Genomic DNA, 16123 nt, shown 5'->3' with positions numbered 1-16123 from the left:
CTGGGGTTCAAAGGGTTAAAGGTATTTGTGATCATACCTTCTAGAATTTTAATGTGTTACGCGATAGTCACGATCTCGAGGGATGTTTTTCACCGCCATCAACACAGAGCACAGAGCAGCACCTTGCATTCAGCTCTAATAGCTGAGGCAGTAGATAAGATAAGATAGGAAGTTACCCGCCCCTATTCTAGTAAAACAAGGTAAACTATACTTCGCCAGAACATACAACCCCAGTTATATAACGATTTCCGTGAGATGGTGTTATATTATACAATACTTTGCAGGGTTTGGTGAAATTTAACAAAATAGTACCCTCTACTCAGTCTATATACACGCCGTGAACCTATTTCTTAAAGTATTTTCCTGGAAGAAATACATTTTTGGAAATTTCAGGAAAGGGGGTTGAACCGAGAGTTTTACCTTTAACGAAGAGTTTATTTCATTTTCTTTAACAGAACATTTATCACAGTTTATACAGCGTGCTCTAGCAATCCATTTGAGTGATTTCTTTCAAGTCTGGAGGTTATCGAGAATTGGCTAATTTAAGAGGTTTTTAATTTACTGAAATAAACATTTTAAAAGTATCTCTAAAACTGAAGAACTGGCCAAGATATTCGAAAGATAAGGGAATAAAACTTCTAGCACCAATACAAAAGAGAATATTCTGTATGTGAAGCGAGCTAAAATCTCTAGAACTGGGTTAAGTGTTCAGAAGTCTAGGGTCCAAGAAATCTGACTGCTGAGTCTGAGTGAGCGCACAGGGAAAGTTGGGTTAGGTTGTTTATAAATAGCCGAGTGGCGCGGCCAGTCAGCTGTTATGAGGTCTGACGTCACTGCCAGCTGTGACCTTGACCTCCTCCGCACTATCTGCTGGCGCCTCGCCCAGACTCGCAATTTTTTATCCTACTTCGCAACTTTTCGCGCCAATCTTCAGTGTTGTTCTGTGCAGAGACCGCTGCGCACATTGTCGGCCCCATCTCTTGTTTTCTCACTATTTCGCTTTTACTGGGAAGTGTATTTTGAGTTAAAGTTTAATTTTGTTCGTTATCTAAAGCGTCGTATATCTTTGAAGTGGTGTTAAACATGTCGATAATTCGCAAGAAGAGATTCCGCTCCGGCTTCTTCAGACGACGGCGTGAGTATTGTGTTTTTGAGCGTTGTAATCTTATATAAGCTTAAAAAATTAAAGTCACTAAGAAACTTAGTTTTCTCAACGTTTTGTATCATGAATCTTATAAACTACTAGTACATAAAGTGTTTTATATTAATCCTTATCTCAGAGCTGGTCTGGTTCTGGTACTGGAGTATTTTTACAATCGCTATACGACGGCGTATTAAAAATAAACTCGTCTGAATAGGAATTTAATAGAGATTGGGTTGAAATATAATTTCTTCAATATGTTTTATTGAAACTTCACAAAGAATAAATTCTCTTACACGGATGGTGTAAACCAATTACATGTTTGCAAAAAGTCCACATATGACGTTTTAAAGTGCAAGCATAATGACTATATATTTTTGTAAGACGATTGATTTATTCCCTCAAGTTTCGTAAATTGATGAAATATAATGTTATTTCCAAAGAATATACACAACCAACGAATTTATTTGTACATATTTAAAAACAAGATTTGGTAAACAGTAGCATTCTTAGAAGTATATATGTGATAAATCTTCCTAGTTAAATTAAAAATATTTGGTAATGAGCCTATATGCGCAAACAGTGTAGGCTCGAAAGTTTATTTGAATATCGTGGGATTTTTACATACGTATTTCTCGTATTTCTCAGACAGTATGAATATTTAAAATACAATTTCAGTTAGTCCGGAAGTTTAAATTGTGATCAAGTACTGACTAACTTTTTATGGTAGTTAAGTTCTTCACAATCGTTGATTTAAAACATTAAAATATTTAACATTATTTCTTCTAGTTTAAGTTTTATATGAGTCCCTAAGGGAAGCACAGCGAAGGCAGAAGGGAGCATTACCAGGGCACTAGTTTATAGCTTACGTTATTGGAGAATTTACGATTCCTCCAACTTAAAACTACTGTCATTAAATTTACTGCATTTTATATTTTATCGCTCACTGACAAGCTATGTCTGACTTGGAGTCCACCGACAAACTCTGTCGTATACGTGACTATAAACGGGGTCAGTGAATGTTGAGGAGGTTCCCTATGCCAACCGTATACGTGACCATAAACGGGATCAGTGAATGTTGGAGGTTCCCTATGCCAACCGTATACGTGACCATAAACGGGATCAGTGAATGTTGGAGGTTCCCTATGCCAACCGTATACGTGACCATAAACGGGATCAGTGAATGTTGGAGGTTCCCTATGCCAACCGTATACGTGACCATAAACGGGATCAGTGAATGTTGGAGGTTCCCTATGCCAACCGTATACGTGACCATAAACGGGATCAGTGAATGTTGGAGGTTCCCTATGCCAACCGTATACGTGACCATAAACGGGATCAGTGAATGTTGGAGGTTCCCTATGCCAACCGTATACGTGACCATAAACGGGATCAGTGAATGTTGGAGGTTCCCTATGCCAACCGTATACGTGACCATAAACGGGATCAGTGAATGTTGGAGGTTCCCTATGCCAACCGTATACGTGACCATAAACGGGATCAGTGAATGTTGGAGGTTCCCTATGCCAACCGTATACGTGACCATAAACGGGATCAGTGAATGCTGGGGGTTCCCTATGCCAACCGTATACGTGACAATAATTCGGGATCAGTGAATGCTGGGGGTTACATAAACCGTGAGTGATTGGGGGTTCCCTATGCCAACCGTAGAAATGCTGAAGGGGGGTTCCCTATGCCAACCGTATACGTGACCATAATCGGATCAGTGAGTATGCTGGGGGTTCCCTATGCCAACCGTTTACGTGACCATAATCGGGATCAGAATGCTGGGGTTATCCCTATGCCAACCGTATACGTGACCATAATCGGGATCAGAGATTAGAATGCTGGGGGTTCCCTATGCCAACCGTATACGTGACCATAATCGGGGATCAGAGAATGCTGGGGGTTCCCTATGCCAACCGTATACGTGACCATAATCGGGATCAGTGAGAATGCTTGGGGGTTCCCTATGCCAAACCGTTATACGTGGAACCATAAATCGGGATCAGTTGAATGCTGGGGGTTCCCTATGCCAACCGTATACGTTAACCATAATCGGGATCAGTTGAATGCTGGGGGTTCCCTATGCCAACCGTTTACTAACCATAATCGGCATCAGTGAATGCTGGGGGTTCCCTATGCCAACCGTATACGTTGACCATATTTCGGAATCAGTGAATGCTGGGGGTTCCCTATGCCAACTGTATACCCCCCGTACGTAAACCATAATCGGCATCAGTGAATGCTGGGGAGTTCCCTATGCCAAACCGTATACGTGACCATAATCGGGATCAGTGAATGCTGCTGGGGGTTCCCTATGCCAACCGTATACGTAACCATAATCGGGATCAGTGAATGCTGGGGGTTCCCTATGCCAACCGTATACGGTGACCATAATCGGCATCAGTGAATGCTGGGGGTTCCCTATGCCAACCGTATACGTAAACCATATTCGGCATCAGTGAATGCTGGAGGTTCCCTATGCCAACCGTATACGTAACCATATTCGGCATCAGTGAATGCTGGGGGTTCCCTATGCCAACCGTATACGTAACTATAAACGGATATGACATAATCGGGATCAGTGAATGCTGGAGGTTCCCTTATGCCAACCGTATACGTAGACCATAATCGGGATCAGTGAATGCTGGAGGTTCCCTATGCCAACCGTATACGTAAACCATAATCGGGGATCAGTGAATTGCTGGGGGTTTCCCTATGCCAACCGTATACGTGACCATAAACTCGGGATCAGTGAATGCTGGGGGTTCCCTATGCCAACCGTATACGTGACCATAATCGGGTATCAGTGAATGTGGGGGTTCCCTATGCCAACCGTATACGTAACATAATCGGCATCATGTGAATGCTGGGGGGTTCCCTATGCCAACCGTATACGTAACCATAATCGGCATCAGTGAATGCTGGAGGTTCCCTATGCCAACCGTATACGTAACCATAAACGGGATCATGTGAATGCCTGGGGGGTTCCATATGCAACCGTATACGTGACCATAATCGGGATCAGTGAATGCTGGGGGTTTCCCTATGCCAACCGTATACGTGACCATAATTCGGGATCAGTGAATGCTGGGGGTTCCCTATGCCAACCGTATACGTGACCATAATCGGCATCAGTGAATGCTGGGGGTTCCCTATGCCAACCGTATACGTGACCATAATCGGCTATCAGTGAATGCTGGGGGGTTCCCTATGCCAATCGTATACGTGACCATAATCGGCATCAGTGAATGCTGGGGGTTCCCTATGCCAAACCGTATACGTCGACCATAAAATCGGTATCAGTGAATGCTGGGGGTTCCCTATGCCAACCGTATTACGTTGACCATAATCGGCATCAGTGAATGCTGGGGGTTCCTATGCCAACCGTATACGTGGAACATAATCGGGCATCAGTGAATGCTGGGGGTTCCCTATGCCAACTGTATACGTGACCATAATTCGGGATCAGTGAATGCTGGGGGTTCCCTATGCCAACCGTTTTTTTTTATTTGTTTTTTTTCTTTTTGTTTTTTCTTTTTTTTTTTTTTTTTTTTTTTTTTTTTTTTGTCTTTTTTTTTTTTTTTTTTTTTTTTTTTTTTTTTAATCGGATTTTCTTTTTTTTTTTTTTTATTTTTTTTGTGATTTTTTTTTGTTTTTTTTTTTTTCTGGGGGTTCCCCGTTTTTTTTTTTTTTTTTCTTTTTTTTTTTTTTTCCCTATGCCAAACTGTATACGTTGACCTATAATCGGCATCAGTGAATGCTGGGGGTTCCCTATGCCAACCGTATACGTAACCATAATCGGCATCAGTGAATAGGCTGGGGGTTGTCCCTATGCCAACCGTATACGTAACCATAATCGGGCATCAGTGAATGCTGGGGGTTCCCTATGCCAACCGTATACGTGATTCATAATCGGGATCAGTGAATGTTGGGGGTTCCAATATGCCAACCGTATACGTGACATAAACGGGATCAGTGAATGCTGGGGTTCCTATGCCAACCGTATACGTGACCATAAAACGGGATCAGTGAATGCTGGGGGTTCCCATATTGCCAACCGTATACGTGACCATAATCGGGATCAGTGAATGCTGGGGGTTCCCTATGCCAACCGTATACGTGACCATAATCGGGATCAGTGAATGCTGGGGAGGTTCCATATGCCACAACCGTATACGTGACCATAATCGGGATCAGTGAAATGCTGGGGTTCCCTATGCCAACCGTATACGTGACCATAATCGGGATCAGTGAATGCTGGGGGTTCCTATGCCAACCGTATACGTAACTGTAATCGGCATCAGTGTGAATGCTGGGGGTTTCCCTATTGCCAACCGTTACGTACTAAACCACCATAATCGGCATCGTTGTGGAATGAGTGATGCTGGGGGTTCCCTATGCCAACTGTATACGTGACTATAAACGGGATCAGTGAATGTTGGAGGTTCCCTTTGCCAACCGTATACGTGACCATAAACGGGATCAGTGAATGCTGGGGTTCCCTATGCCAACCGTATACGTGACCATAAACGGGATCAGTGAATGCTGGGGGTTCCCTATGCCAACCGTATACGTGACCATAATCGGGATCAGTGAATGCTGGGGGTTCCATATGCCAACCGTATACGTGACCATAATCGGGATCAGTGAATGCTGGGGGTCCATATGCCAACCGTATACGTGACCATAATCGGGATCAGTGAAAGCTGGGGGTTCCCTATGCCAACCGTATACGTGATCATAATCGGGATCAGTGAATGTTGGGGGTTCCCTATGCCAACCGTATACGGTAGAGCTCTGGAAGCCTTCCAGGGTTCACCCAGTCCGCTTGTATACTGCAATACCTAGACCTTTAATTATACCGTAAACGATAACTTGGATGTCATGAACTATAAATAGCATACTGAAGAATTACTCTTGCCTATTCTGTACCCGTAATGTTTCATGAATGTATACATATCACATGTACCTTCTGCAGGATTGCAGATCTGGAACATGTTTTGCTTGTTTATATTCTGTTCGGACAAAATTATCGAAAATTATCAAAGCGCTTTCAATGAAATTTAGTATATAAGCTGTAACAGTTTTCTATGAATAGTGTAACACCATTGTAACATAATCGTAGTTATTTACTTTATTTAGTCGAGTTGTTCAGATGTATGAACCATTGTGTTCATGAGTGCCAAGATTCTCATTGTAAAGCAATTACAAAAACATCGAACTGTAGCTTCAAAAGTGTTACTTTAATACCTGAACACACAATCCCTTCTGCATTACATTTGCCGAAGTAATGCAATGTAATTCATTGAAAATGTTTGTAATTTTGTGTATAATACGTGTTTAATGGCAGTTTAAGTGCTCCACTTTATAAAAAGCTATTTAAGTTTAAAATGTTAAATTCATAGTAAGGAATTTACATGATGTACGTACAAATAAATATTGTTGTGCAGCTGCATAACTCACCCTCAGAACTAAGCCACATAATTTCGCCATTAAACTCACCTTCATCTCAAATTCCCCTTGAGTGCCGGCGTAGCGCCGCCTAGTGTTAAATGGTAAGTGGTAATCACAGGCGTGAAATCTGGGCGTCTTGTGCTTGTGACGACACAGCGGATATTTATTATTGCAGGTGGAACACGTGGAGAATCAGTTTTGAGGTTTTTCATACCTGGACTTGTGCGGAGTTAGTAGCAGAAAAGATGTAGGAGTTCAATCACAATTCACTGATACTTCTCTCAGTGCAGCAAATAACCGTAATGTTTATTTACAAGTCCACGTGTGTTTGGAGTGATTTAAAAAATTTGAGAAAGGAATTAAATTTGTACCGTAGAATTTTTTATTCCAGAAAATCTAATTACAGTTTAGCGAAAGACGTATGGTCTGTTTGCCGTTTTCATTAAACGTTAACAAAGGATGGAAATATATTTCCTCTCTAAACAGACTGGAATTGTTTTATTTGTTTCAGTCAAAACTTACAATTGTATCAGTTATTGAATAATTAATTATAAACATGATCGACTCTAATCGTTCAGAATTCATCTTTAGATCCGTTCTCTGGAATGAAATATTATTACAATGTTTAAACTTAGTCAAATGATAACTCCACCGCGGCATTTTTCTAATCCTCTCCCAGTTCTCTGCGGTGTACCACAAAGATCTATCTTAGGCCCTACACTGTTTAGTGTATATATTAATGAATTACTTAGCTAATTCCAATGTAAATAGTTTTTATTCACATATGATTTAGGCTTAAGTGTCAGAGAGAGAGTAGTGATATGGAGGCCTGTAACACCCTTGAATATAGTTGCAGACTGGTGCTGTGCTAATAACTATAGCCTGAATGCTAGGAAGGTCCAGGACTTGTCATAAAAAAGGAAACCTGTGCTTTAATGTTCTTGGGCATACTTTTACAAACAGAAAATCATATTGATAATATAACCGCCAAGCTAGCGAAACGGACTTTTGGTTGAGATCACTAAGCAGTGTTACTCCTGACGCTTTAATGACTCAACCAGTACTCACAATTTTAACACGAGATATAGAAATTATTTAAGCACAAAAAGATGTATATATTATTGCACACAAAATAGTTCTGAGTATATGGGTATAAAATGTACAATGTTTTTATCAGATAATCTCAAGAAATTGCCCTGCAATAAATTTAATTCCGCTGTTAAGAGCTTCCTAGTCTAAAACTGTTTATATGAGGTCTCTGAGTAGTTTGATGTAATTAAATCTAATTTTTGTTGGAAAACAATCTAGGCTTAGTGATCTTTGATGCTGTACAGTCTTCAATAGTAAAAATCTTGAATCTTTGGACTGCCAGTTTAAATGCACTGTCTTGTGGCCCGCGAGTACGGGGATTAATATTCACCAGCTGCCCGCTCTGTATTTGCGTCCAAAAGCTATAAGATGGGTAATTAAACATTGCAATGGGTGCATGCTCAGGCCTCAGTGTGTTGTTCTCTGGACTTTGGCTCGAACTTCTGTCACGACTTTGGCAAATCTTCTCAGCCGTATACTGGGCTGGAAAGGGAGTACATGATGATTGCTTATTATTACTGAGGGAAACAGGTATTTCCGGACATCGTTCTCTGATACAAACAATACAGAAATACTAAATTTCGAGATCTGCAATCGAATCTCTTCCTCAGGTGAATATCTAACCTGAAATGTAACTACGTTCTACGTTAAAATAAACAAATTGTACCGGAGCATTGTGACACGCACACGTCAAAAATTACAACAAACTTGTTTTTGTATCGACCCCATGCTTTCCAACTCTAAAACATGCACTTAATACAAACAAAACACTAATTATTAAAATGTAAGTAAAGAATACAGATCACAATACGTCTGCACTGACTGACCAACCACAGAGAACTGACCAGAGGCCAATGGCGATTGTTACGGTAGAAACAAGATGGTGGCAAAACAGGGGTATTGGGTGCCTTTTTTTATTATTGGTTCATTCTACATGAACTTCTCAAACAATGCAGTGACTTCGCATTGGTTTATTACAAATCTCTAATCTGTCTTTAGTGTTACTGACTGTATTGTATCACAGAACGATGGAAAAATTCTGTTCCTTCACAATTCTTCCATCGTCGAAAACAGACAAAACAAAGAATTATTATTACTTCTGTGAATATAAAAAACATATTTTTATCTTATCATTCCATATTTTTTATTTACAAACCTTCTTGTCATTGACAACAAACATATGTTTTAAATCGATTTGGGGTTAAATGTTCATGGCGCTCACATATCGATTGGACAATACCTATTTAGGAAAGTACACGCGATCGCTTCCGAATGATTGCAAGTGATGCGGCGACACTTTTTTAAATTTTAATATTGCGTGCGCTTCTCGCATTGTGACGATTTTGTTATTGGAAACATGCGTGTACTGTTTATAGTACCAGAGTGATACAACAATCACTTCTCTGATTGTGGTAACTTACATATGACAATGGTAGAATTATTGAAATCATTCTGAAAGCTAAATTGCTGTGATCTTTTTCCGGTTCACACAGCTTCGTACATTGTTATAAAGTTTTAAAATATGTCGGCTTTTAGTTGAGAGTGTCAGTCAACAGAATGTCTAACCGAAACTACCAGCACTACACATCCTCTTATAGAGGTGAGCGGAAAGGGGCGGAGTCATATCTATTGATTGCCTAAAGGTAAGCCAATCAGGAATCAATAAATCTTAATTAAGTCATTATCATTAAATCTTGCTGATTCTGATAACAAATAATCTTAAATTAGGTACTAACGCTACAGTTTTCCCCACGTATTTCGAGAACAACTTGGACACATTTTGGTTTTCTTAATATGCTGATAGTTGATATGAAGGGAAAAAATTTCAACAAAGAAGACAGTTTCAACGACCAACGATAAACCTAACTTTTTATCATGGGCTGACAGCTTTTTGATAATTTGATGCAATCTTCTTTATTTTTTCTTCATTATTTTTTTAAATAACATTATGTGAAGCAGCGAGAACCGTAAAGTACATCGGCCAAGAACTGTATTGGTTCTTATTTAGCATTTTATAAGTTAAGCAGTTTGGCGATAATCATGCAACTAATTTAATACGTAGTAAAATATGTAGGAAACAACCTTACGTAACGAGAAAACTTACGTAATGTAGGAGTCGGTGTCGATGAGGGTCTTTCCTGGTCACAGCATATGGACAACTTCCTCTCTAAACTACATTCCTCACTTATGTGATAAAAAGCACAAAATCTGTAAATTACATGTCTACTGCCTACTATTCTTCATTTGGTAAAACTGCCCTTACTGCTTTTCTGGGCAACAATCCTTTTTATACACCCGTTTTTTTTTGGGGGGGGGGGGTTTGTATTTATTTGTATTTGGTGGTACACGAAAACCACCAAATCAACCAAAACTAAATGTACAAGCAAATCATCTGTAGCCAATTAGGTACCGCAGAATTTCTCGTAGGGATGTTAGTAGATCTATCTCAATTTAGTAATATTGCTCATTGTTATGAGATCTGTTATTTCCCAAATTTTACACATTGTTTTAGTTACATTCTGTCCATTTTTGAACAGTTACCTGTTTTACTTAAGCCTTAATATTTTATTGGCTGGTTTTTTATTGTCTCATCTAAATAAAAACGCCGGTTTAAATATTGTAGTTAGAATATTGATTCAAAAGTTCGTTAACTACCCCCAAATTTTAGATTTATTTTATAGACAAACAAATATTTTAACGATGTTTACTATTAAGGACCAAAAGTCTACATTCAAGAAAATAAGAAAGTGTTTCTAGTTTCCGTATGGTCTGGCAGTGATAATCACGAACGAAGAACACCCCTCTAGACCGTCTGTCACGTAATATATTACGATTTTAGAAGATCTGAATATAATAAATGACACTTTGACAGAGCTATAGAATATTTTTAACTCATTTGCACAGACGTATTTCTATAGAAACAGTTCAAGCCAGACTGGTAAGTTGCAAGTCTGTTATCTTTATTGAGAGAAAACATTTGATAGTTTCACCGATAACGCTTTAAAATTAATTCTTAGTAGTTAATTAACAATGCCAAAAATCATGTATGCAATTGTTTAATTGTTTAATCTCTGTTCAAAAGAAAGTTTAAGATTAGGAAGCAGTTAAAGGAATTTGACCGAGTATTTTGTTATATTATAAGGCATGGTACATAAACTTGACATTTTAATTCGTCTAAAACTTTATAAGAACAAAAGGTTTTATATCTTCTTAAGGAATTGAATCTGAATATTCAAATTCATCGGTCTATTCTTTATAAGTATTAAATTGCTCTAGTTCTGAAAGAAAAAGGCAGTAAGTATAACCTGCATAAATGGAAACGTGTCAGGGTGCTAGTTCAGCGAGTGGCGTTGACTCACCGGTAAATAAATTGGCCTTATCACATCGCTGTGAGTTACTGTGTAGGCTAATCAGCGTCCACACGGGCCACAGTGAGGCAGGTGTCGCGAATATAACTGGAAGTGCAGTGAGTCAGGGCTCTAGTTCAGCGAGTGGCGTTGACTCACCGGTAAATAAATTGGCCTTATCACATCGCTGTGAGTTACTGTGTAGGCTAATCAGCGTCCACACGGGCCACAGTGAGGCAGTTGTCGCGAATATAACTGGAAGTTCAGTGAGTCAGGGCTCTAGTTCAGCGAGTGGAGGTTGACTCACCGGTAAATAAATTGGCCTTATCACATCGCTGTGAGTTACTGTGTAGACTAATCAGCGTCCACACGGGCCACAGTGAGGCAGGTGTCGCGAATATAACTGGAAGTTCAGTGAGTCAGGGCTCTAGTTCAGCGAGTGGCGTTGACTCACCGGTAAATAAATTGGCCTTATCACATCGCTGTGAGTTACTGTGTAGGCTAATCAGCGTCCACACGGGCCACAGTGAGGCAGGTGTCGCGAATATAACTGGAAGTTCAGTGAGTCAGGGCTCTAGTTCAGCGAGTGGAGGTGACTCACCGGTAAATAAATTGGCCTTATCACATCGCTGTGAGTTACTGTGTAGGCTAATCAGCGTCCACACGGGCCACAGTGAGGCAGGTGTGTCGCGAATATAACTGGTTCAAGTGAGTCCAGGGCTCTAGTTCAGCGAGTGGAGGTGACTCACCGGTAAATAAATTGGCCTTATCACATCGCTGTGAGTTACTGTGTAGGCTAATCACGTCCACACGGGCCACAGTGAGGCAGGTGTCGCGAATATAACTGGAAGTGCAGTGAGCCAGGGCTCTAGTTCAGCGAGTGGAGGTGACTCACCGGTAAATAAATTGGCCTTATCACATCGCTGTGAGTTACTGTGTAGGCTAATCAGCGTCCACACGGGCCACAGTGAGGCAGGTGTCGCGAATATAACTGGAAGTTCAGTGAGTCAGGGCTCTAGTTCAGCGAGTGGAGGTGACTCACCGGTAAATAAATTGGCCTTATCACATCGCTGTGAGTTACTGTGTAGGCTAATCAGCGTCCACACGGGCCACAGTGAGGCAGGTGTCGCGAATATAACTGGAAGTTCAGTGAGTCAGGGCTCTAGTTCAGCGAGTGGAGGTGACTCACCGGTAAATAAATTGGCCTTATCACATCGCTGTGAGTTACTGTGTAGACTAATCAGCGTCCACACGGGCCACAGTGAGGCAGGTGTCGCGAATATAACTGGAAGTTCAGTGAGTCAGGGCTCTAGTTCAGCGAGTGGAGGTGACTCACCGGTAAATAAATTGGCCTTATCACATCGCTGTGAGTTACTGTGTAGGCTAATCAGCGTCCACACGGGCCACAGTGAGGCAGTTGTCGCGAATATAACTGGAAGTGCAGTGAGTCAGGGCTCTAGTTCAGCGAGTGGAGGTGACTCACCGGTAAATAAATTGGCCTTATCACATCGCTGTGAGTTACTGTGTAGGCTAATCAGCGTCCACACGGGCCACAGTGAGGCAGGTGTCGCGAATATAACTGGAAGTGCAGTGAGCCAGGGCTCTAGTTCAGCGAGTGGAGGTGACTCACCGGTAAATAAATTGGCCTTATCACATCGCTGTGAGTTACTGTGTAGGCTAATCAGCGTCCACACGGGCCACAGTGAGGCAGTTGTCGCGAGTATAACTGGAAGTGCAGTGAGCCAGGGCTCTAGTTCAGCGAGTGGAGGTGACTCACCGGTAAATAAATTGGCCTTATCACATCGCTGTGAGTTACTGTGTAGGCTAATCAGCGTCCACACGGGCCACAGTGAGGCAGGTGTCGCGAATATAACTGGAAGTGCAGTGAGCCAGGGCTCTAGTTCAGCGAGTGGAGGTGACTCACCGGTAAATAAATTGGCCTTATCACATCGCTGTGAGTTACTGTGTAGGCTAATCAGCGTCCACACGGGCCACAGTGAGGCAGGTGTCGCGAATATAACTGGAAGTGCAGTGAGCCAGGGCTCTAGTTCAGCGAGTGGAGGTGACTCACCGGTAAATAAATTGGCCTTATCACATCGCTGTGAGTTACTGTGTAGGCTAATCAGCGTCCACACGGGCCACAGTAAGGCAGTTGTCGCGAGTATAACTGGAAGTGCGGAGTGCAAAGTGAAGTGGGTTAATATTTAAATGTGGCACAGTTAGTGAATGATGGCATCACGCGAGTCTAGAAGAGGGGAAGGTTAGTTTTATGTCAGCAGGCTTTAATTAACTGTCTTGAGTCTAATTTTAGATCACAAACACACACACACACACACACACACACACACACACACACACACACACACACACACACACACACACACACACACACACACCTTGACATTTAAAAGAAATTGGAAATGGCTTCATCAGTGTTTAGATATATTTAGGTTTCTAAGTGGGTAGTGAGGACCATTATATTTTGGGAGCGGGTTTTAGTTTTCCCATTTTGTTGTTGTTTTTATATATTGTGGTCAAGAAACGTGTTTTTTGTTTTATTTTATACCTGTATATATAATATTGTTGTTATGTATAACAAATTGATGATACAACCCATTAACTTCTGTTGGGGAATCTTTCAAGAAGCTTCTATGCATACAAGAATCTGCAGTTATAACTTGCTCTACTAGGGGCAGCGGTCGGTAACACTTGTCTGGAGACATTCTTCAAGTCCTGGAGATACACCTCAATATCATCTGGTTGTAACTAACTCACTCAGGGACCTTGGGATAGGCGTAACCTCCAGGATGTCCTCTGGAGAGAACTCTCGGAAACATCTAACTGGACCTGCGCCAGTATTTTAAACACTTATTGCACACAACTATAATAAAATTCCTTGTAAAATGTATTGACCTTTCACAATTTTATCAAGGTATGTGATATTCATAGCGAATTTAAGTACTACCATCTCTGCATTAACTGTATTCGCTGAAGTCCGCTATAAGTATTTATTTGCTTCAATAATGCTTTTAACCAGCCCAGATGTAAATATATAGGATAACAGTGATGAAGTGATTCTCCAGAAACAAGCTAACTGCAGCGGAACACTAAACTAGAATGTGGGTGTAACTGTAGAACATTTTATAGTATGGGCTACAAAGATAACGTGAAGAGGTGGGTGGTAGCTAAATAGGTTACTGGGTTACTTGTCAGTAGTCAAGCAGCCGGAAGGGGAATTAATGTCCAATATTGTAGAGACAATAACACGCGGGGGTTTTTGTAAACAAGCCATTAGCCAAAGCGGCTGAGGGGGGCTGTCCACTAATGTACAGACAATAGCACACGGTGACAGTTATGTTTGTTAATAACACATTAGCCAAAGCAGCTGAAGGGGGACTGTCCACTAATGTACAGACAATAGCACACGGTGACAGTTCTGTTTGTAAATAAGCCATTAGCCAAAGTAGATGAGGGGGAACTGTCCACTAATGTAGATACAATAACACACGTTGACAGTTCTGTTTGTAAACAAGCCATTAGCCAAAGCAGCTGAGGGGGAACTGTCCACTAATGTACAGGCAATAACACACAGTGACAGTTCTGTTTGTAAACAAGCCATTAGCCAAAGCAGCTGAGGGGGAACTGTCCACTAATGTACAGACAATAGCACACGGTGACAGTTCTGTTTGTAAACAAGCCATTAGCCAAAGCAGATGAGGGGGGACTGTCCACTAATGTACAGGCAATAACACACGGTGACAGTTCTGTTTGTTAATAACACATTAGCCAAAACAGCTGAGGGGGGACTGTCCACTAATGTACAGACAATAGCACACGGTGACAGTTCTGTTTGTTAATAACACATTAGCCAAAACAGCTGAGGGGGGGACTGTCCACTAATGTACAGACAATAGCACACGGTGACAGTTCTGTTTGTTAATAACACATTAGCCAAAACAGCTGAGGGGGGACTGTCCACTAATGTACAGACAATAGCACACGGTGACAGTTCTGTTTGTTAATAACACATTAGCCAAAACAGCTGAGGGGGGACTGTCCACTAATGTACAGACAATAGCACACGGTGACAGTTCTGTTTGTTAATAACACATTAGCCAAAACAGCTGAGGGGGGACTGTCCACTAATGTACAGACAATAGCACACGGTGACAGTTCTGTTTGTTAATAACACATTAGCCAAAACAGCTGAGGGGGGACTGTCCACTAATGTACAGACAATAGCACACGGTGACAGTTCTGTTTGTAAACAAGCCATTAGCCAAAGCAGCTGAGGGGGAACTGTCCACTAATGTACATACAATAACACACAGTGACAGTTCTGTTTGTAAACAAGCCATTAGCCAAAGCAGCTGAGGGGGAACTGTCCACTAATGTACAGACAATAGCACACGGTGACAGTTCTGTTTGTAAACAAGCCATTAGCCAAAGCAGATGAGGGGGGACTGTCCACTAATGTACAGGCAATAACACACGGTGACAGTTCTGTTTGTAAACAAGCCATTAGCCAAAGCAGATGAGGGGGGACTGTCCACTAATGTACAGGCAATAACACACGGTGACAGTTCTGTTTGTAAACAAGCCATTAGCCAAAGCAGATGAGGGGGGACTGTCCACTAGTGTACAGGCAATAACACACGGTGACAGTTCTGTTTGTAAACAAGCCATTAGCCAAAGCAGCCAGAGAGAGGAGAGAGTGAACCGCTTGGCTAGGCGCCCACGTCGCGCAGAACGTTATCCGAGCTGATTTACAGGACCGCTAATGTCTTACCGCTGACTGCGCTTCTCCTTGGTAGTTAACGTCACACAATTCCTTGTGTAAATAAGCAGCTGTGAAGTTGACCTAATGTTAAATCTCGAGTGTGTATTTTTACTAAATAAATCTTTCACATTGTCACAATTTATTTGACAAACTTTAAAATGCTGTCTAATGTATGAATTGTTAAGGAATTAATTAATTTCACTTGGTACTATTTTGCAGTTGCTTTTGGTACTGCTGGAACATGTAATATGCAAAAGGTAATAATATTGTGACTCCTAACTCCATGAAAAAAAAATGTGATAAGTT

The 16123-nt window shown here is 41.3% G+C and overlaps 1 protein-coding gene across 4 annotated transcripts in view; it reads left to right on the top strand.

The window, feature by feature from the left end:
- Positions 1-16123, top strand: part of LOC124360889 (growth factor receptor-bound protein 14-like) — a 426402-nt gene that overhangs the window by 137100 nt on the left and 273179 nt on the right. Inside the window, exon 1 of one of the 4 annotated variants that reach the window (XM_046814870.1) lies at positions 770-1135. The exons of the other annotated variants lie outside the window; for them this stretch is intronic. Within the exon in view, the coding sequence (XP_046670826.1) occupies positions 1084-1135 (52 nt within the window). The 5' untranslated portion in view covers positions 770-1083. Of the gene's footprint in view, positions 1-769; positions 1136-16123 lie in introns of those variants that run through there. 4 annotated transcript variants of the gene reach the window in all.

The sequence above is a fragment of the Homalodisca vitripennis genome, chromosome 4, assembly GCF_021130785.1.
Source record: "Homalodisca vitripennis isolate AUS2020 chromosome 4, UT_GWSS_2.1, whole genome shotgun sequence".
Classification (NCBI taxonomy): Eukaryota; Metazoa; Arthropoda; class Insecta; order Hemiptera; family Cicadellidae; genus Homalodisca; species Homalodisca vitripennis.
The sequence above is the reverse complement of the archived record's forward strand: the minus strand, read 5'-3'. Positions and strand labels throughout refer to the sequence as shown.